This window comes from Hemitrygon akajei, chromosome 27, assembly GCF_048418815.1.
Source record: "Hemitrygon akajei chromosome 27, sHemAka1.3, whole genome shotgun sequence".
In the NCBI taxonomy this organism is placed as follows: Eukaryota; Metazoa; Chordata; class Chondrichthyes; order Myliobatiformes; family Dasyatidae; genus Hemitrygon; species Hemitrygon akajei.
The window spans coordinates 23,203,713-23,227,545 of record NC_133150.1 but is presented as its reverse complement, the minus strand read 5'-3'; the positions used below and the strand labels follow the sequence as shown (position 1 = coordinate 23,227,545).

The window sequence follows — 23,833 nt, the reverse complement described above, 5'->3', positions numbered from 1 at the left end:
TCACATCATTTCCACTCTCCCCCCCCTCACCTATCCACCTTCCCCTCTCACCTGGATTCACCAGTTATCTATCATATTCCGCTTCCTTCCACCATGTTATTATTCTGGCATTTGCCCTCTCTCTTTCCAATTTTGATATAGAGTCTCAGCCTGAAATGTGAACTGTTCATTTTTCTCTGTAGATGCTGCCTCTATCATTTTGTGTGCTGCCAATATAAATTCTTTTGAAAAGCATGCAAAAAGACTTTTTAAAAAAAACAGGAAATGAAAAGCAATTGAAAGTGAATAGATTTGCATTGTTTACATACTAATTACTAATTAGTAATGGATAAAGATCTCTTGTTGATCTACCTTTGGATTCTTGAAATACCGTAAGTTCATTTAAACTTTTGACTACTTTAATCAATTTGTTGTTCCCCTCTGTGCCTTGTGGTGCATCAGGTGGCAACCTTGCCTTTTTTTTAAGCATTTGTCTTTTTTATGAGGCCAAGTAGCTAGCTAGCCAGCATAACCCAGCATACAAGGAACCGGCCAGATTTGAACCCTGAACCATTTGCCTTGAAGTCCGGTGCAGATGCCGCTGCACCATCGGTTGGCAACTTTATTCAGTCTTAGATTTTAATTTTTTTTTCTTTGTGGGCTTCTTTTAATGCAAGTAAGAATAGAGGATTGAAATATTTTCTTTGTTTACTTGTGAAAATCAAGTCTCTACATATCTGTTGTTAAACTACTCTAAACTTTAGTCATGAATAAACTGAAAGATTTAACCATATTCTTTCCAAGGAAGTTTTATGTAGCTAATGAGTTGTTGGTTGTTGATTGTGCTACCTGGTGTTACGTTTTGTAATTCTGAAACGCAAAACTAATTGAAAGGAAATCATAGAGCTGGGGAAAACTCGTGTATGCTTAGTTTTTACTCTCATGAGGCGTGCACTTATGACGTGGTAGCATCATGACGGATGCCCTTCACTGAAATATTAAATACACAACACTCTTCCCTGCTTAGCTCTATATAGTGTACTGTATAATACAACTACTATGTAAACATCCACAGAATATTAATTTTAAATTGTCCCATTCTGACCTACATATCTAATGGCTATGGGGGATTTCTACTCTTGTGGGGTAACGTCTGTCCTGACAAGAGGGCTCATTCTGCTTGGCAGGTGAGACTTGTGGCTGTAAAACAATCTCAGGTTCTGGGGCCTCCTCCATGGGGGTTTGTAGGAGTTAACTGGGACTGCAAGAGGTATTTCTAACAGCTCCGGACAACTTCCTATTTAACAATTGACTGCTTTCCTCAACTGATGGATGTGTTGTCTCTAAGATGACATCAGGCGCCATCTCCACTGTGTACGGGAGTAGTTCAGTTCTGTCCTTAATCTTTCCAAGTACTTCAGCAGGTCAGAATGAAGAGGCTCAGCTCAAAACATTGACTGTTCGCTCTTGTCCATAAATGCTGCCTGGCCTACTGAGTTCATCCAACAATTTGTGTGTGTTGCTTGAATATCCAGCATCTGCAGATTTTCTCTCGTCTCTGAGCTGTTCACAGTTTTCTTATCGAAGTATTCCACGAGGATTCTAACATTGTAATGCATTGATAGACAAATGCTGTGCATCTTTATTTAGTTGTGTCAATGTTCCCGGAGGTGTGAAGATAAATCTCTGAAAGATGTGGTCTGGAATTAATTTATTGTTGTGGAAATTGGAATTGTATGGTAATGTTGTTCAAAGCAATTACCTGCGAACCTTTAAGTGCAAAGAATTGGTCAACTGGAGATATTTTGGGACTTCTATTCCTTTTGGCATATGGTTACAGTAAAACTCAATCCCCTTCAAATAGGTGCTTTTATTGGCATGATAGTTCAAACAGTATTGGCTTTGGTATCACAATGTTTAATGCATCCTAAAACTGCACTTCTAAATGCATCGAAGTGAGTTACTTTTCAGATGCAATTTAAACATTTAAAACAGCATTTTTATTGTGCACTCAAATCCAGTTCTGCGCTTTTTTTTTGAGAAAATGTAACGTTCACATTATTTTTTTCTAGCTTATCTTCTCTTTCACTTTTGAACTTTATTGCTGATGACTGTTATTTAGAATTCCTACTAATGTAATTTGCATGCTTCCTTATGGGATCAGTAACTGAGGCTAGGATCAAGGAAGTGAGAAGTGAAAATAGATTTTAAGTATGTTTTGCTTTACTCACTGATGGGCTCAGCCTGCGACATTACGCCATGTGCAAATGTTTTCCTTAAAAAGAGCAGGAAATTAATGCTGTGTGCAGGGCTTGTTTGCTGTCTGAGTTTTCTGGGGCATTTTTGAGGGACCTTTCTACTGATGTTGGAAGCTTTGCCATTCCTTGAGCATCTGTTGGAGGCCAGGATATCTTCAAGTAGAAAGAAATGCTATCTGCACCTATTGCTGGTAAATGGAAGGCAGTGTGCTCAGTACAGTCAGATTTATAAGTGCATAATTAGATCATATCAAAGGGGAAGAAACATAATTTAGACATCGTATGCTGGATTCTGTAAAGGTTAGCGTGCAGTTTGAGTTGGTATTAGGAAAGGCAAACACAATGTTCAGCATTCATTTTGAGAGAACTGGAATAAAAAGGCAAGGGCATAATATTGAGTCACTGGTTAGTTTTGCTACAATATCATAGGAATGATGTGCTGACATTAGACGTGTCCAGAGGAGGTTTACAACAATGATTCCAGGAATGGAAAGGTTAAAATATGAGGAACAGTTGCTGGCTCTGGACCAGTACTTGCTGGAGTTTAGAAGAATGGGGTGGGGGGGGGGGGGGAGGTGGAGGGGAAACTCATTGAAACTTACCAAGTATTGAAAGGCCTGTATATAATGGATGTGGAATGGATATTTCTAATCGTGGGAGAGTCTAGGACCAGAGGGCACAGCCTCAATAGAAAGATATCTCTTTAGATTAGAGAGCAGGGGGAGTTTCTTTAGCCCGAGGGTAGTGAATCTTCACATCTCATTGCCATAAAATGCTGTGGAGGCTAAGTCATTGGGTATATTTAAAATGGAGATGATTAAATTCTTGATAGTAAGGATATCAAAGTTTATGGGGAGATGGCAGGAGTATGAGGTTGAGAGGGAAAATAAATCAGCTAAAATTGAAGGGTGATGAATACTCGATGGGCTGAATGGTCTAATTCTGATCTTGTGTCTTATGATTTAAAGTATATGTCTATTCCCAACCACTAACAGCATAACTTCTTAAGGTACTCTGAGTGAACATTTTTATTGGTAATTTTTTTGTTGTTGACATGAATGCAAGTGTGTGTAAATGCTTTTCACAATCAATAATATCACAGGCTGCCTGTCCAGTTAATCTTTATTTATACAGATTGTTTGTTTTCAGGATTGACCGTTGATGAATAGTGAAGGAATATTATTGAGACGAACTGATGAAGTTTCATTATATGGGGAAATTATGACTTAATCAGTCATTGTAATCTAAATCATGTGTCATTTTGAATAGTTGGTCAATAAAAGTAATTTGGGAAAAAAAACTGCTGTATGTTGAGCTTCATTATTGCCCACCTTTTCTTTAAAAATAAGGGATATTGAATACCAACATTTATAATTTAAAAATAGAACTTCATAAAGAGAATTGTGCTAGTAATACAGAATGCAATCTTACCGTCAATTTTTGGATTAATGCAAATTGACCTTGTGATATCAGCAAGCAATTTCCTTATGAAGTAATTATGAAATCCGAAGGCACAACCTATATCACCTGTTTTTTCCTGGGAAATGTTTTCAAAAGGATCTTTTTCACTTCCGCTCCCTCCCCAGCTATAATGTTTCAGAAACATACAGTTGTGCCACCTGTGAAGGAAAGTTGGGAATCAGTTGCTGGAAACGAGAGTTTGAGAAATGGGGAGAGCAAAGTGAATGCCCGAGACTTCATGTGAAGAAAGGTGGTGGTGCTTTTTTTGAGCGAGAGTGGCAGAGGTGTAAACAGAAGATGAATAATGAGAAGACCAAGGAAAGAAATAAAGTGTGTTAAAGTTATGGAATACTTAATGCAACTGGAATTCTGAAATTAAAGAGAATATAGGAAATTCCCACAGGTCAAGCACATTTAACTAGTTGCATTGTGGTCTGGTACAGCAATTCAAATGTGCTGGAACATAAAAACTTGCAGACTGTAGTGGAGAGGCACGTCTCTCCCCTCAATCAGTAGTATCTATAGAAGGTGTGACCTCGCCTCGAGAAAACAAAGTTGTGGCGCAGACCATAATAGGTCTGTGGCGGATGTGATCTTATTGACTCTTCATGTGGCTTTGGATCACCTGGACAATACTAATACTTATGTCAGGCTAATGTTTATTGACTACTACCCAGCTTTTAACATGATCATTCCTACTGTTCTGATCAAAAAGCTTCAAAACCTGGGCCTCTGTACCTCTCTCAGCAGCTGGATCCTCAACTCACTCACCGGAAGAGCACAGTCAGTGCAGATGAGAAATAACAACAACATCTCACTAACAGGCATACCTCAAGGATGTGTGCCTAGCCCACTGCTCTACTCTCTTTCCACCCATGTCTGTGTGGCTAGGCACCCTCAAATGCCTTCTGTAAAGTTGTTGATGACACAAATTTTGTTGGCAGAATTTCAGATGGTGAAGAGAATGTGCACAGGCGTGAGATAGATTGGCTGTTGTTAGCTGTTGTCACAACAACCACCTTGCACTCAACATTAGTAAGACCAAAGAACTGATTGATTCCAGGACTTCAGAAAGGGTAAAACGAGGGAACACACACCAGTACTCATCAAGGGATCACAAGTCGAAAGGGTGAGCAATTTCAAGTTCCTGGGTGTCAGCATTTCTGAGGATCTATCCTGGACCCAACATCTCAATGCAGTTACAAAGAAGCAGCTATATTTACTTAGGAGTTTGAGGAGATTTGATATGTCACCAACAAAACTCATAAATTTCTACAAATGTACCAGGGAGAGCATTCTAACTGGCTGCATTACTGTCTGATGTGGGGGGAAGGGGGTGTGGGAGGGCACTGCACAGGATTGTAATAACCTGCAGAAGACTCATAGGCACTAGACTCACCAACATCTAGTACATCTTCAAGGAGTGATGTCTCAATAAGGCAGCATCTATCATTAACGGACCCCCATCACCCAGAACATTCCCTGTTCTCATTACTGCCATCAGCGAGGAGGTACAGGAGCTTGAAGGCACATACTCGCCCATTCAGGAACAGCTTCTTCCCCTCAGTGATCAGATTTCTGAATGGACATTGAACTCATGAATACTACTTCACTACTTTTTTTCCCCTGTTTTTGCACTAATTATTTAACTTTTTAAAAATATATACTTTAATTTAGTTTTTATTATATATTCCAATTTACAGCTGCTGCATAACAACAAATTTCACAACATATTCCAGTGATATTAAACCAGAGCTGATGAGGATCAGTAAAGATCCTCACCATCCAGGTTATGCCATCTTTTTGTCGCTACCATTGGGCAGGAGGTAGAGAAGTCGTACACTACCCGGTTCAGGAACAACTACTTCACTTCAACTATTTGGTTCATAAATCCACTAGCAAAACCCTAATCATTACAGTTCAGCATCACTATGACCATTTTGCACTAAAAACAACTTAATTTTTTATACAACCCACACAAAATGCTGGTGGAACACAGCAGGCCAGGCAGCATCTATAGAAGCACTGTCGACATTTCGGGCCGAGACCCTTCGTCAGGACTAACTGAAAGGAAAGATAGTAAGAGACTTGAAAGTAGTGGGGAGATCGACGTGAGTTCAGTGAAACCCTCTCTCGTTGCCCCCCATCTATAGTTTCTTCGGCCCTTCAACTTTCCAATCATATTTTGACCCAGACCCGCTATTACAGCCATAGCCCCCCACTACTTTCAAATCTCTTAATATCTTTCCTTTCAGTTAGTCCTGACAAAGGGTCTCGGCCCGAAACGCCGACAGTGCTTCTCCTATAGATGCTGCCTGGCCTGCTGTGTTCCACCGGCGTTTTGTGTATGTTGTTTGAATTTCCAGCATCTGCAGATTTCCTCGTGTTTAATTTTTTATATTCTAGTTGTATTTCTCTGCAAGAGAAAAAGTGTATAATTTATTTTTCTTGTGAATGCTGCTTATATGATGCTATGTACCTGTGATCCTTCTGCAGGATTTTCAGTGCACCGCAGCAAACACCTGTTTGTACATGTAACAGTGAAATCCATTTTGGCTTTGACTTTGAGCGAGAGAAACAGGCAGACAGAAGCAGTGTAACAAGTTGATGACCTTTAACCTTATCCAGCCAAGTTCTTTGGAAACTAGGAAGGCTGGTTTTCTGATATTGTTAAATTCCTTGTTGGCCATAAAGGACAGTTCGGTGGGAGATCTGATACAACTTGATATGGTTCAAGCAAGTCTGTTGAAGGATAGGTAAAGAAATTGGAAATAGAATGACAATGAAACAAAGACTTGTAGAAAACTATAATGGCTTGTATGTTTATTTACCAGGTTTATTTCTTTGTGATGGAAGGTAATACAAATTCCTTTAGACTGAATGCTAGATTATTTCTTTGAATTTCATTTTTCTGCTTTTCCTTAAAAGACTGGTAAGCATAGTCTGGGAAAAGCAATGTGACTGCAGTCTTGTCTTTTCTCCAAAAGGCCAAGGGGATGAAAGGACCAATTTTCCTTTTATCTTCATCAATAATTCCAATGTTTGTTTTTAATGCCGATGCTTTTTTTTGATAGGGATATCTACCTGCAAATATGGAAAGAAGGGAAATCACTTTGCAGCGAAAGCGGGAAGAATATTTTGGGTTTATTGAACAATATTATGATTCCAGAAATGAAGAACATCACCAAGATACCTATCGGCAGGTACTGACTGCTGGCAAGCTACTTCGTATTATACAAATGCGAAGGATTTTATGAAAAGATCTAACTGAACTAGATGTATTCAATAAAGAAAAAAATATTTAAGTACCGGTATATTATGTCAGTGTGCAGTTATCTAATGCTTATCAGAAACCTAAAGCAAAGTTGAAGAGATGTCACTGCTGTTGTATAGGCATACGTGCCTGCAGTTTGTAAGATAACAAACTGTTCTGAAATTAGTGATCGGGTTAATATATTTTTGCAGTTTTGGGTCATGGATAGATATTGAACAGTACTGTCGTGACATACATCTTTTCTTCTAACTGAAAGGGCAGGTAAAGTCCTTTCTTCAACTCTTCATGTGAAAGAAGCGTCATTCAGTATGTCAGCACTGATGACTGCTTCATAGTATCAGTCTGCCTAGTGTGTGAAGATATTGGAGAAGGAATTGAGCGTGGACCTTGGACTCAGATGTGAAATCTCTAACATTGAATTATGCCTTTAATGAGAGTTATTTTAGTAAGGAATATGTTCCTTGTCTTTGAGGGACCTACCTTCAATCTGTTTGTAATTTAATAAAATAATTTATTATAATTTAATAAATTATTTTAAAAGTAATCCTGTCAGGGGACTTTCCTGGATATTTACAAATTATTTATCACACCTTAATTTCGTTTGTTAAATCAACAACTATAAGAAGTAATTTGAGCTTTAAAATATGCCAAATTGCACAGATTAACCAGACTAGATGATTTTACTTTTATCTCCTTAAGAATTAAATTCTGATATTTAACTAAATGAATAAAAGAGATTAAAGTGACAGCTGATGAATTGCCATATTAATTTAGTCATTCAATAATTTCAGTTATGATCATTTTGAACCTTTACATAATGGTTCACATTAATGTTCATCAATTCCACTGAGCTGGTTCTCTTAATACCATGTGACTTTTAAGTAAGCACATTTAAAATCTAAGCAGATAAGGAAAAGAAAAGCAATTAAGGATTCAACTTAACGACATTCTTGCAAAATGAAATGCAACAAATAATAATCTTTGTTGCTGTGATAGCGTCTAATTTTACCTTTCTGTTTACAGATTCACATTGACATTCCTCGAACTAATCCTCTCATTCCTCTCTTTCAACAACCTTCTGTTCAAGAGGTGAGAATGCCAAATATACACTTTACAATTAATATTACTTGTTATAGGATTAAAACTAACCCCCAGAAGTGGTTTGAGGTCAGTTGTTCAGAAGACTTCTTTTAAAAACTCTAGCCTCATTATATTTAATGTATAGGGTACTTACCTTAAATAATGTAAAATAAAGAAAAACTGTACTTTGGGGGGAAACTATCATATGTTGGAATCTTGTGGCAATTCCTTGTGGATCAGTTTGTTAGAAAAAGGTGAGTGTACCTGTGCCATCACGTACTGGCTTTGCACTTGAATGTCAACTTACCATGGAAACTAGAGAACAGTAGAATACAGGTCCACACTATATTGCTTCACCTCCTTTGGAACTCGTACAAAACAAAAATTGGAACAGAAAATATGGTAAGTTCTCATCTAATCAGTTATCATCTGTGGAGGTAGAAATAAAACAAATTTCACAGGGTAGTGATCTTGCATGAGAGCTCTCATGAACACTGATTAATCTAAGACATCAAGTCTGTTTCTGTCTTCATAGATACTGCCTGACCTGGTGAGTATTTGTAGCATTCTTTGGTTATACTTTTTATTCAGATTTTCTTATGTCAGACTTAGAGCTGGAAAAGGGGCCTTGTATGGAGTGTGAGGATAGACTTGCAAACTTCTCAATTGTTCTCAAATATTAGCACATTGTCAAGCACAACTTCCCTAATCTAATAAAGATGCATGCAATTTTGTTTCTCTTTTCTAAAACAGTTAAGGTACCATTTCCTATGTTTTTAATTCCCAAAGTACTATTCTAGATTGCAAAGGTTGTATGATATTCTGATGTACCAGCCAATATTTGATAATCTTTCCATTATTGCTGTTGTCTTGAATATATTATTTCCTTAGGCAAGTACTGCTCTTCTTTTCAAGGTGGTCATTATCACACCACTTTTTGAAGGTGCTTCACTGATGCTATTTTATTCAGTCGTTTTTAAAAAAAAATATATATTTTACCTCAGATCTTTACAACTGTAAAATAAAGTAGTTAAGAGGTGGTCATTTATTCCTTATCCAAATATCATAATTAAAAAACAAACTCCCAGGTACAGCAACTTGAAAGGATCCTGAATTTCATGGAAGCAATTATAACTGTCTTACTTTTCAGTCCCCAAAGTGTCTTCCAGGGAAGCATCTGATTTCTTTGAAAGCAGTATTCATGTTGTATTGCTTCACTCATAGAGTTCAGCTTTGAGTAAAGGTAAATATATTAAAAAAAACAGAGTTCTTAATATTGATCACAAATCAGAATTTGTATTGATAATTTGCTAAAAAATCACTGTGAAATGCCAGTCACGTACTTGATTAATTTTTGATATGTTGGTAGGGTATTCTGTGCTCGTAGCATGAGAACATGTCTGCTCTTAAGTCTCCTCGATTATTCCTCAATCCAGGATCTTTAAAGCTTTCATACGGAATCTAACATTTATTGTACAGAGAATGGCAACATAACACTGTCTATCAAACAACTTTATGAGCTCTACACAGCCTTCTTTAAAGATGCCTGGGAAATTGTATTAGCTGTTGCCACAAGCCTAGGAAATACATTGCAATTTGTACTGATTTATTTTCCATACATACAATTATCCTTGGATATTTGGGAGAAGATTTGGTTTTCATTGTGGGATTACTTATGTGCAGAAAATGTGGTTTTGGAATAATATTTTACAATGATATTCAATGAGACAAGAAAGAAAAAATAAAAAGTAAATTGCTGTGCTGTTCTCAGATCCTATTGGTAAAGAGAGACAGCTTTAGAATCAGGAATAAATGAGTGATGATGGCAGTAATGAGGGGAGAATATAATCTGGATATAAACGTAAACATGCATTTGCACAAACATAGGTAAGAGATGAATAAAAATAGACTAACTGTAACTAGATATAATCTAAAAATTGCAGATATTGAAACTGCAATAAAATGGTAAAATGCTGGAACTCTGAAAATCAGGATGCATGTGTTGAAAGAGTTAAGTTTCAGATCAGTGACTATTGTTAGGATTGAGTAAAAAACGTTCTTAGTTCTAAGTTTAACAAAGAGAATATTTCTGATGGTGCAGGGCCAAGCTTGCCTTGGGACAAACTGTTGAGGTTATCTAGCTGTAGGATAATGAGAGCAATTACAGAGAGAGGCATTACAAACAAAGAATCATGAAAGTTGTGCATTTAAGAAATGCCATATTGGTCACATTTTACCAGTGAGATGGACAACAAAAGCATTGAGCTAGTTTTACAGATTGATCCATAGCGGAGCTGCCCAGTTCTTAAACAGAGAAAATGTGTTAGTGGAACTCAATATCATTCCTTGGTCTGTGATATCCTCAAATTGAAGATGAAGTTCCACAACTTACATTTGGCCTTTTTATAACAGTGAAGGAGGCCAAAGGTAGACTGGACACAAAATAGAGAATTAAATCAGCAAGCAACTGGAAATTTGTGGTTTTCTGTGAAGACTGAAGATGAGCACTTTACCAAATGGTCACCCAAAGTAAAGGAATCCAGGTTGTGTGAACTGAAAATTGTACAGTTGTTTGGAGGAAGTGCAAGCAATTCACTGCTTCATCTGGAAGAGCTGTTTAGGATCCCGGAATGTGGAAAGGAAATGGGTGCAATGATACATTTCCTGTAGTTGCTCAGGAAAGTGCCATGAGAAGGGCAGTGGCAATGGAATACAGGGAATGGTTGCTTTGGAATATTGGGGGGGGGGGGTGTCAAGATGTCAGTGGATTGTCAGAGCAGGTAGTAGAAATTGTAAGGAATAATTCATTGAATGTAGTCTCTAGTGGGGTAGAAATTGAAAACCAGAAGAACCTTGCTTAGTTTAAATTGTGATCAGAGTTGCACAGAACAGTTTCATTTACAATCAAAGGGCCTTTTAACAGTGGTAGATAGGAAACCATGATCTGGGAGAAGTAAGCACCTTGAAGGCACCAGATATGATAGAGGTAGAGGAACTTCAAGAATGGAAAAGTGGTTCTTGCAGGAGGCAAGATGGATAGAATTGTATAATCAAGGTAGCTGTAGGAGCCGAAATGCTTTCTGGTATACAGTGCGTTTGTCTCTTGCCACTTCCCTGTGGTGGAACTGGAAAGATCCAAAAAGGGAAAGGAAGATGATAATGTTAGACCATCTCAAAAGTTAGAAGGTGGAAATTTGTAACAGAAGTGGCATTTTGAAGGTCTGTTTAAAGCTGTCTAAATGTTCTCACATAGAATCCTGCATCTAAGTGACAACATATGATACAGACTGTAGTCTTTCATATTTTATCCTGCTATATGCTGACTAATTCCAAGTTCAGTATTCGGTGAATATAATACTGGTTTCTCTACATTGCTTTAAAAATCTGATATTGATATGATTATATCATATAATCAAATTATATAATCTGTGCTGCCTTGAACTAAAAATCATTTTGTAATGACTGTTGTTGCATTTACTTGGAAATTAGAAGTAGAAAGGATCTGTCCTAATCTCCTCAAAATGCTTTCAATTCAAATTACCAAAACGTTGATATCTTCCTAGTACAAAAGGAGGTAAATGATAGAATACACTTCTCTTATTTTGAGCAAGAAAAATATGCCCACAGGGTAACTATAACTGCACTTAAAACATAGGATAATATATTGTTGAGAAGGAATTTCGTAGGCTTGAATTAACTTAATTAATGTACACCAAGCATGGTCAAAATTGTTTCAGTAATATTGGAACTTAAATTATGTAAAATTATTGTTATTTCACTTGTCAAAATGTCATACAAAATAAAAATTGTTATGTCTTGAACAGTAATTTATCTAGATCTACTCAGCAAGGTTATAGGGAAGGAAATAATTACATTTAATTAATATCTATTTAAAATGAAATAAACGGAATTATCATACAGATACGAGGAAATCTGCAGATGCTGGAAATTCAAACAACAACAACACGCAAAATGCTGGTGTGTTGTTCTTATCATACAGATATTTCAGTTTGTGGCATGATGTATTTGCCTCTCAGGCTGAAGAGAATATGAAGACTTTTAATCAATAATTTTGAAAATAGTCATGCAAAATTTAAAAAAGTTGTAGGAAAGTACAAAAGGTTAAACTAAAATTAAGGTTTAGAATCAACTATTTCCCAGCTAATTTCAGCCTGACCAGATTCATACATTTTTTTTTAATGTTTTTCATATATAGCCATTTGGCAACCTTCTGGTGCTAATTTTGCCCACATTAAATTGCAATAGCAGAGAAATGGACAACATTTGGCTGGTTTGTCGAACTATATGATTGTTTTCAAAATTTAACAGAACTGGAAAGCTGGGAAGCAAATGCAATTAATAAGAGACATGAAATGGCATTCAATTTTAGTATTCATCAGAGGGGCAATTGTTTTTAGCAGGCAGCTGTAATAAGTTCAGCAGTTAAAATAGGTTTTTTTATTTAATTTGTACTGATACAACTCATTTAAATTTGATTTTTGCTTCTTTTCTGTATTCCCACTCTTTTACAAAGCTATTCATATCTAGAAATCATCTTTGAATGGCCTATTTTTGGTCATGGACCTTTTTAGCTCTGGAAGCAATGTGATGCTATGTGATCTTCAGGGAGGAGGTATGCATCATGCAGCTGGCTGGTATAGTTAGTTTTTTCGCTTGAACTGCTGCACACATCCTGACATACAATCTTTTTCACCTGCATTTGGGAGATTCAAGTGTATGGTGGATGTGGAACGTAATAAGTTCTTGATGTGAAATAACAGTTCTTGACATTTCAGTTTTAAAATAAAGCTTCAGCTCCTAATCTTCATTGACAGTAATCAAGATTAAATTGCTTGGTAATAACAAATATCAGATAGGCATAGCCTCTGTCCTGCTAGGCCCAGGATGAATAGTTTACATGCATAAATGTTAAATTGTTAAATTGATCTTTTCGTTACAACCTTAAATGTTCAACAGTTACATATTTAGTGTGTTGATTAAGTGACTCAGCTGCAAAACCAAGCAGTAAACTTTATCTACTATTATGTTTGTGCAGCTTAGAGTAGTGCTTGTCACATTTTGTAATACTTCACAGGTAAAATGTTTGTGGCATTATCCTAATGGGCTAAATTGATCACCATCTGTCAAGGCCAGCACATTGTTGCATTAATGGGGACTGAATGTAATAAATGACACTTATCAAGAATGATGTGTTAAAATAAAAAAATTGCTGATACTGGAAAGCATAGTAGTTTTTGTAAAGGTAATTTATTTCATGTTCAATTATTTATTAAGTATGTTAAGTATTTTTAATATTGAAGCTAACAATGACCAGAAAGTGAACAAATTAACTGACTAATTTCTAATATTCCTTGGTGGTCTTTTATTTCATGAGAAGAATTTCTGCATCCTGTATCCTTTCAAGGAGTGTGGTCCAAATCCTAATCTCCCAAGTAGGCTGCGACTGAATGGCTGATTTTTCAGAGCAAAGGAAGTTTTTTACTACTTGGGTGAAAGAGAGGCGAGACTATGCAGGCGCGTGATGTCAGCCAGTAGCGCGCGAAATATTTAAAAAGAAGACCACCATATCCAGCGGGCAGCGTTGGATGGGCAGCGGAGTGAGAGGGAGGCAGAGTGATAGGGCTTTGGCTCAACGGGCTTAGGTGGTAACAGGACGAGGTGAGGTAGGTTTACCTGTGTTAATTGCAGAAAAGAGGTAGTATGTGTGCGAGGCCAGTTTTCTGTGCTCGGTGTCAGATGTGGGGGGTGGGGGAGGATCCTAGAGTCTCCCAGCCTCCCGGACGGCCATATCTGCACCTGGTGTGTCGAGCTGCAGCTCCTGAGGGACCGAGTTAGGGAACTGGAGATGCAGCTCAATGACCTTCGTCTGGTCAGGAAGAGCGAGGAGGTGATGGAGAGGAGTTATAGGCAGGTGTTCACACCGGGGCCATGCGAGACAGACAGGTGGGTCACAGTCAGGAGGGGAAAGGGGAAGAGTCAGGTACCAGAGAGTACCCCTGTGGCTGTACCCCTTGACAATAAGTGCTCCTGTTTGAGTACTGTTGGGGGGGGGGGGGGGGGACAACCGACCTGGAGGAAGCGGTGGTGGCCGTGCCTCTGGCACAGAGTCTGGCCCTGTGGCTCAGAAGGGTAGGGAATGGAAGAGGAAGGCAACTGTGATAGGAGACTTTATAGTTAGGGGGTCAGACAAGCAATTCTGTGGATGCAGGAAAGAAACTCGGATGTTAGTTTGACTCCCAGGTGCCAGGGTCTGGGATGTTTCGGATCACATCCAAGATATCCTGCGTTGGGAGGGAGAACAGCCAAAGATCGTGGTACATATTGGTACCAATGACACAGGTGGGAAAAGGGAAGAGGTCCTGAAAAAAGACTACAGGAAGTTAGGAAGGAAGTTGAGAAGCAGGACCACAAAGGTAGTAATCTCGGGATTATTGCCTGTGCCACGCAACAGTGAGAATAGGAATAGGATGAGTTGGAGGATAAATGCGTGGCCGAGAGATTGGAGCAGGAGGCAGGGATTCGGATTTCTGGATCATTGGGACCACTTTTGGGGCAGGTGTACAAAAAGAACTGGTTGCACTTGAATCCCAGGGGGACCAACATCCTGGCGGGGAGGTTTGCTAAGGCTACTGGGCAGAGTTTAAACTAGAATTGCTGGGGGGGTGGGAACTAAACTGAAGAGACTGGGGAAGAGGAGGTTGGCTCACAAATAGAGACAGCTTGTAGACAGTGCGACAGGGAGGATAGGCAGTTGATAGAGAAGGGACATGCTCAGACCAAAGGTTTGAGATGTGTCTATTTTAATGCAAGGAGTGTTATGAACAAAGCGGATGAGCTTAGAGTGTGGATCAGTACTTGGAGATATGATGTGGCCATTACAGAGTCTTGGATGGCTCAAGGACAGGAATGGTTACTTCAAGTGCTAGGTTTTAGATGTTTCAGACAGGACAGGGAGGGAGGGAGGCAAAAGTGGTGGGGGTGTGTGGCACTGTTGATCAGATATAGTGTCACAGCTGCAGAAAAAGGTGGACGCCATGGAGGTCTACTGTGGAGAGTCTCTGTGGGTGGAGGTTAGGAGCAGGAAGGGGTCAATATCTTTAGGTATCTTTATAGGCCACCCAATAGTAACAGGGATATTGAGGAGCAGATAGGGAAACAGATCCTGGAACGGTATAATAATAATAGAGTTGTTGTGATGGGAGATTTTAATTTCCCAAATATTGATTGGCATCTCCCTAGAGCAAGGGGTTTAGATAGGGTGGAGTTTGTTAGGTGTGTTCAGGAAGGATACTTGACACGGTATATAGATAAGCCAACAAGAGGAGAGGCTGTACTTGATTTGGTATTGGGAATTGAACCTGTTCAGGTGTCAGATCTCTCAGTGGGAGAGCATTTTGGAGATAGTGATCATAATTCTATCTCCTTTACAACAGCATTGGAGAGAGATGGGAACAGACAAGTTAGAAAAGCATTTAATTGGAGTAAGGGGATTAATGAGGCTATCAGGCAGGAAATTGGAGGCTTAAATTGGAAACGGATGTTCTCAGGGAAAAGTATGGAAGAAATGTGGCAAATATTCAGGGGATATTTGTGTGGAGTTCTGTATAGGTACGTTCCTATGAGACAGGGAAGTTATGGGTAGGGTACAGGAACCGTGGTGTACAAAGGCTGCAATACATCTAGTCAAAAAGAAAAGCTTACAAAAGGTTCAGAGAGCTAGGTAATGTTAGAGATCTAGAAGATTATAAGGAAGGAGCTTAAGAAGGAAATTAGGAGAGCCAGAAGGGGCCATGAGAAGACCTTGGTGGGCAGAATTAAGGAAAACCCTAAGACATTCTACAAGTATGAGAAGAGCAAGAGGATAAGACATGAAAGAATAGGACCTATCAAGAGTGACAGTGGGAAAGTGTTTATGGAACCGGAGGAAATAGTAGAGGTACTGAATAAATACTTTACTTCAATATTCACTATGGAAAAGGATCTTAGTGATTGTAGTGATGACTTGTAGCAGGCTGAAAAGCTTGAGCATGTAGATATTAAAAAAGGGTGTGCTGGAGCTTTTGGAAAGCATCAAGTTGGATAAGTCGCTGGGACCGGATGAGATGTACCCCAGGCTACTGTGAGAGGCGAGGGAGGAGATTGCTGAGCCTCTGGCGGTGATCTTTGCATCATCAATGAGGGAGAGGTTCCGGAGGATTGGAGGGTTGCAGATGTTGTTCCCTTATTCAAGAAAGGGAGTAGAGATAGACCAGGAAATTATAGACCAGTGAGTCTTACCTCAGTGTTTGTTAAGTTGATGAAGAAGATCCTGAGAGGCAGGATTTATGAACATTTGGAGAGGTATAATATGATTAGGAGCAGTCAGCCTGGCTTTGTCAAGGGCAAGTCATGCCTTATGAGCCTGATTGAATATTTTGAGGATGTGACTAAACACATTGATGAGGGAAGAGCAGTAGATGTAGTGCACATGGAATTCAGCAAGGCATTTGATAAGGTACCTCACGCAAGGCTTATTGAGAAAGTAAAGAGGCATGTGATCCAAGGGGACATTGCTTTGTGCATCCAGAACTGGCTTGCCCACAGAAGGCAAGGAGTAGTTGTAGACAAGTCATATTCTGCATGGAGGTCAGTCACCAGTGGAGTGCCTCAGGGATCTGTTCTGGGACCCTTACTCTTCGTGATTTTTATAAATGATCTGGATGAGGAAGTGGAGGGATGGGTTAGTAAGTTTGCTGATGACACAAAGGTTGGAGGTGTTGTGGATAGTGTGGAGGGCTGTCAGAGGTTACAGCAGGACATTGATAGGATGAAAAACTGGGCTGAGAAGTGGCAGATGGAGTTCAACCCAGGTAAGTCATTTAAAGTAAAATTGGATAGGTATATGGACAGGAACGGAATGGAGGGTTATGGGCTGAGTGCAGGTTGGTGGAACTAGGTGAGAGTAAGCATTCGGCACGGACTAGAAGGGCTGAGATGGCCTGTTTCCGTGCTGTAGTTGTTATATGGTTATAAGTGTGAAGTGGACACGAGGACACAGGTTTAAGGTGCCGGGGAGTAGGTACAGAGGAGATGTCAGGGGTAAGTTTTTTACTCGGAGAGTGGTGAGTGCGTGGAATGGACTACCAGCAATGGTGGTGGAGGCGGATACGATAGGGTCTTTTAAGAGACTTTTAGATAGGTACATGGAGCTTAGTAAAATAGAGGGCTATAGGTAAGCCTAGTAATTTCTAAGGTAGAAACATTACTTTGTGGGCTGAAGGGCCTGTATTGAGCTGTAGGTTTTCTATGTTTCTAAACCCATCAACCATCCCCTCGCTCAGGGGAATAAGTTCCTCATAGTTACTCTAAATTAAACTCATAGACCTCAGTTATATTTCCCCCTCAGCCTCGTGTTCCAACGAAAACATTGTGAAATAATCTAATTTTTTGCATCGTAAATTTTTTCTATTCCTTGCAATATCCCCATTACTGTGCTTCCTCACTTAAAGATAATGGATTACCCATTTAAGTTGGAGATTGAATTTTAATTTAATTTTAGAGATACAGTATAGTGCAGGACTTTGTGACCCAAAGAATCCACCGTGCTTAATTGCATCCACGTGATCAATTAACCTACTCACTCATCCATCTTTGGTGCATGGGAGGAAACTGGAACAGCTAGAGGAAACACATGTAATCACGGGAAGAACATACAAACTCTTTACAGACAATGGCAGAATTGAACCCATTTTAATAGTGTTACACTGACTGCTACACTACCATTCTGCTACTAGAGCGTACAAGAATCATAAGTCTGAATCTTTCTCAAACGGTAGTGGAACAGAATCTGAATATTTTAAGGTAGAGTTAGCTCAGTAGTTGTTGAAATCATTGATTAGGCTTCACTTGGAATCTTGTGTGCAATTCTGGTTGCAATGCCATAGGAAGGATGTGATTAAATGAGATGGATGCTGAAAAGATTCACAGGAATGTTGCCTGGACCGGTGGGATTGAATTTTTTATTAATGTTTCTTAATTGTGCATATGATTTTTTTAATATGTTCTATCGCTGAGCAGCAGTGAACCATCTGATTGGCCTATCAGAGTTCTCTTTGGGAACTAGTTGACTTGATCAGCATTTCTGATCTGGCTATTGTTCACGATTGCGCTTAATAAATAAAAGTGTTTGGATAGGCGGGACTTTTCCCAGGTGCTAAGGAAGCTCAAGGAGTAAACTTTTAGAATTTTTGTATAATCATTGGAGGCATAGATTGAGTAGATGGTCTTTTTTCCCCCAGCATAGAATTTAAAAGTAAAACTAGGTTTAAGATTGGAGGGGAAAGATTTAAAGGGGATCTGAGAGGAAAGTTTCTCACACAGATGGTGGGTATATGGAATGAGCTGTCAAAAGAGGTGATAGAGGCAGGTACATTAAAATGTTTAAAGATTTGAATAAGGAAGGTTCAGAGGAATATGGACTAAATGCAGGCAAATCAGATTTGTGCAGAAAGGCATTTTGGTTTGCACAAACAATTGGGTGTTTCTGTTTCTGTCCTGTATAACTCTATGAAGCTCCTACTCCTTTGGTTCTATAATCTGTGTTTCAGTTTATAAAGTGTTATGATACCAGCCCCCTCCTTTGTGAGAATTGCAAGAGCCCTAGAAAAGGGGGGTCAATGACCCAAAAGAGAGAGAGAGAGACAGGCTGAATGGACACAGGAAATGGAAAGACATTCCACTGGGACAAAAGCTGGTGACTGTGGCATTGTTCTCAGGAGACACCTGGGAACTGCAGACGTGCCAACTCGCAGGGACATTGTAAAGCCCTCGGGCAAAGTGGGCTGGTTGAGAGAGAGAGGTTGCATCACCTGCAACCTGATTGACACCTGAGATCCCGTGAGGCAGTATAAAGAAGGGTCTGAAAGAGGACGACCCTCAGACGCACCAAGGAGACACCAAGAAGCACGATAACGCTTCCCGTGGGAACGGGAAGCCATTTTGAAATAAGCCACGTGCGTTAAATTCCGAATGCGGGGTTTGTGGCTGGAACCAACGGAAGATCGCTTTTAACTAACAACGGGGAAGATCGCTCCCCTGATTACACGGATGTAAACGGCAAGTTTTTCCGTTTTATCTCTCTCTCTCTCCAACACGTGAAACCGAAAGCCTGCAGACTTCAGAGTGACTCTTTATATTTCCAATTGGACTCAGTATTATATACCCTAGACAACGAAAGAGCTTATTTCTGATTGATTATGGTTACACCGGTGTTTTAGATTGAGTTTTGACGATTTGAATGTTTTGTATTAACCATACGTTTGTGCCCTTATTGAATAAAACGTTTGAAAATAGTAGCATCCGACTCAGCTGATCCATCTATCTTTGCTGGTAAGTTACCTGGTTACGGGGTTTTCGTAACAAGTGGGGGCTCGTCCGGGATTTGACACCAAAAAGGGGGGAGGTCAGTGAATCGGGCTGTAAGTCCAAACTTAAATCTGGTTACGCAGGTAGTCAGACGGGAAACCAGCAAAGATGGATGTGTCGGAATTTAGGAGAAACCCGACGGTAGAGGCGCTAGGGAAGGCTACAAAATCAGACTTAGTAAGTTTGGCGCAGGCCTTAGACCTCACAGCGGTGAAGCCAGCAATGAAAAAGCAGGAAGTGCTAAGGGTCATACAACTGCATTACGTTGGGAAGAAGGTGTTTACAGCTGAGGATTTGGAAAATATTCCCGAAAGGAGATTAGTGAGTGGGACAAATCAGGCAGAGTTGGAGAAAGCAAGGCTGGAACATGAGTTTAAAATAAAGCAGCTAGAAATAGACGCAGCTCAGAAGGCTGCAGAGAGAGAAGCCGAGGGAGCCGAGAGGGAAAGAGAGCAGGTGTTCAAACTAAAGCAGCTAGAAGCAGAAGAGAGAGAGAAACAGAGGAACTATGAATTGGAGCTGGACAGGCGGAAACAAGAGCGAAGAACTCAAGGGGGAGAGAAAGAGGGGTTTGATATTAGTCGGGCGTTGAGGTTGGTCCCCCCGTTCGAGGAGACGGATGTTGATAGTTATTTCTTGCTCTTTGAAAAGGTGGCAGAGAATCAGCAGTGGCCCAGAGAGCAATGGGTGGCGTTGTTACAAAGTGTGTTACGAGGAAAAGCACAGCGGGTATATGCCGCGCTGCCCACAGAAAGGGACGGGAATTATGATCAAGTAAAGGAGGCCATTCTCCGAGGTTACGAGTTAGTACCTGAGGCGTATAGACAAAGGTTCCGAAATTTAAAAAGAGGGTGGAATCAAACGTATACCGAGCTAGCCCATGAGAAGGGTGTGCTCTTGAATCGTTGGTGCACAGCTGAAAAGGTGGCCGAGGACTATGGGCGTCTCAGGGAGCTAGTTTTGATTGAGGAATTCAAAAGTTGCGTTCCGGAAGAGATCCGAATGTATTTAAGTGAGAGGACGAATCAGTCCATCTCAGAGATGGCTAGGCTCGCAGATGAATATGCCCTAACCCACAAGACAAAGTTTTCCTCGCCACAAAGTTACCCGAGAGACCGTCGGAATGGTAGGGACAGTCCGCCGGCTAAGGGAGAGACTCCACCGGGAGCTAGCACAAAAAGTGAGGATAACAGACAGGAAGCCTGGAGATCTCCTGGTTTAAACTGTTTTAATTGTGGAAAGGTGGGACATATTGCATCAAAGTGCTTTGCTCTGAGAAAGGAGCCAGAGAGGGAGAGAGCAGCGATCCCTATCGGGCGTTCAGTGGTAATCAGGACGTTGACAAGAGGGCCCCAGGTAGATGGAGTACCGGAGGGGCGGGAGACATTTAGTTCCGAAGGAACCGTGTTTTTGAGGGAAGGGGACCCCCCCATCCCTGTACGAATTTGGAGAGACACGGGGGCGGAACTATCGTTAATTAGCCGTAATGTGTTAAATTTCGGCCCTCGGACGGGGGAGGTTGCCCTGAGAGGAATCGGGAACCAGATCACGGTCGTGCCTTTGCATAGGGTCTTTCTCGATTGCGAGTTGGTGTCGGGACCTGTGGAGCTAGGAGTCCTGCCGGAGTTACCGGGGGAGGGCGTGGACCTCCTTTTGGGTAATGACCTCGCGGGTGGGAAGATGGGAACCGCCCTGATAGTTGAGGCCCCGCCCATGGAGTCCCCGAGCTATCGCGCATGCGCGGTCACTCGCAGCCTGTCGAGAGCGGCGACTGGGACCGCGCGCAGTTTGAAATTGGCCCAGGCGTTTTTACCGACCCTACACCACGAGGGTTCAGAGGGTGGTAAAACGGAAGGTAGTAAAGTAAAATGGGGTAAGGGTAAGGAGATAGCCCTCCCCTTAGTGAAGAGAAAGGTCCTAGAGGTAGGAAATAAAGATGAGAAACGGATAAAGCTGTTAAAACGTCCAGAGTTGGACGTGGTTGATCTGTCTGGTTTGGCAGAATTGTTTGGAGAAGTTGAGAGTCCTAAAGATGTTCTCGATGGTCCCGAGAGTGAAATGAGGGCAGTCTTAGAGAGGAAGGGTACCCTTGCTGTGGAGAAGTCAGCTGAAATGGCCGAGGAGGTTGTTTCAGCTCGCAGGGTTGCGCCTTCCCCAACGGGGGGCTGCCTAGAGAGTAACTGGAAGGATCGGGGGACGTTAGAATTTGAAAAAGGTACGGGTATTGAAAGCCTGGAAGGGGCCAATGTCCCGTTTGAGTGTGTCCAAGATGAGGGCGCACGTGGTGCTGAACCTGGTAACAGAGCTCAGGGGAAGTCTGAGGTGTTTGATTCAGGGGGACGGGGCGGCCGTCCTCGTGAGTCAGATAGACCTGGTTCGGGGAAAAAGGGGTTAACCTTGGGAAGTGTGAGTTCCCAGAGGGTTGTACAGAAGGGGGTCTTCAGAGTTAATGTGGAGTTTACGAATGGGGAGATAACTGTTGTTGTGGAGGGAGACGGGAAATCTGTAATTCCCAAATCAAAGGAAGAAAATTTAATGTCTGGATTGATGTCAGAAGCAGTAACCAGGCTGCAGAGACAATGGCTTGGTAACACGGTGCCTGCGAATCAATTACAGGTTGATTTGGAATGTAAAGGTGCCCCACACGCTATTGTTATTCAAGAGGGTGCTGTGAAAAGGCAGAATTTGAAATGCTGTCTGAACAAAGCGAGATCGCTTGCGGATCTTAAATTGGAAACTAATAGCATGACGGGTCCTGAAGAGAAAAACGACAAATGGCCTAAAATTAAGGAATTGGGTGGTCTAAGTTTGGAACACGTTGATAAAATAACTCCTATGAAAGGAGCGGGCGAAAGCTTATTTCGCCAGGGTGCCCAAGATCGCCACGAGGGAATTAACCGGAAAAAAGGCGAGGGTTAATGGGGGCGCGATTTTTAAAATAGCAGAAGCCGGTTTTAAGGGATTTTGACAAAGTATGTGAATAATAAAGACAACACCCATGGAAGCTTGACTGTTAAGTTTGAAAGTAGCATAAAAATTTGTCTTTTGCATGAACCTTTGTAGATGTATGTAAGCTAAGATCACACCTCCTTAGTTATGTTGCCGAAGAAAGCAAATAAATAAGGTGGTTATTGAGCTGAAGTTTGATGCTACCAGGCGTTAGTAGGGCACATGAGGTTAAGGTATTAAAGGAAAGGGGCACTGTACTTGTTAACTGTTTAGATGCTGACTTGAATGTATAACTGTATTACTCTGTATTAGATTCAAAATTTCTGTAAGACTGTACCACTCTGGGTTTTAACCGCTGGTAAAAACCTTTTTAAGAGGGGAGGTGTTATGATACCAGCCCCCTCCTTTGTGAGAATTGCAAGAGCCCTAGAAAAGGGGGGTCAATGACCCAAAAGAGAGAGAGAGAGACAGGCTGAATGGACACAGGAAATGGAAAGACATTCCACTGGGACAAAAGCTGGTGACTGTGGCATTGTTCTCAGGAGACACCTGGGAACTGCAGACGTGCCAACTCGCAGGGACATTGTAAAGCCCTCGGGCAAAGTGGGCTGGTTGAGAGAGAGAGGTTGCATCACCTGCAACCTGATTGACACCTGAGATCCCGTGAGGCAGTATAAAGAAGGGTCTGAAAGAGGACGACCCTCAGACGCACCAAGGAGACACCAAGAAGCACGATAACGCTTCCCGTGGGAACGGGAAGCCATTTTGAAATAAGCCACGTGCGTTAAATTCCGAATGCGGGGTTTGTGGCTGGAACCAACGGAAGATCGCTTTTAACTAACAACGGGGAAGATCGCTCCCCTGATTACACGGATGTAAACGGCAAGTTTTTCCGTTTTATCTCTCTCTCTCTCCAACACGTGAAACCGAAAGCCTGCAGACTTCAGAGTGACTCTTTATATTTCCAATTGGACTCAGTATTATATACCCTAGACAACGAAAGAGCTTATTTCTGATTGATTATGGTTACACCGGTGTTTTAGATTGAGTTTTGACGATTTGAATGTTTTGTATTAACCATACGTTTGTGCCCTTATTGAATAAAACGTTTGAAAATAGTAGCATCCGACTCAGCTGATCCATCTATCTTTGCTGGTAAGTTACCTGGTTACGGGGTTTTCGTAACAAAAGGAAAAGATCCTATGAACCTTTCGGGTCCCCATTAACCTACTTTGTTTCTCAGGATATACAGTATAGTTATACTATCATTGTAACAGTAGTAATCTTGCTCAATACAAGAGGAACCACAGATCTGGTCATTTGGTGTATGCACTTTGTTGAGCCAATTGTGCAAAACTGTCACCTGAAGGATTATGATAGAATGCTTCTAAATGAAAATGCTACCTAT

At 40.8% G+C, this 23,833-nt stretch overlaps 1 protein-coding gene across 5 annotated transcripts in view; it reads left to right on the top strand.

The window, feature by feature from the left end:
- LOC140717185 (TBC1 domain family member 22B-like) overlaps window positions 1–23,833 on the top strand; it is a 339,243-nt gene that overhangs the window by 129,159 nt on the left and 186,251 nt on the right. For all 5 annotated transcript variants that reach the window (XM_073030478.1, XM_073030479.1, XM_073030477.1 and 2 more), the window contains 2 exons: window positions 6,773–6,901; window positions 7,996–8,061. In XM_073030478.1, coding sequence (XP_072886579.1) covers window positions 6,773–6,901; window positions 7,996–8,061 — 195 coding nt within the window. The remainder of the gene's footprint in view (window positions 1–6,772; window positions 6,902–7,995; window positions 8,062–23,833) is intronic.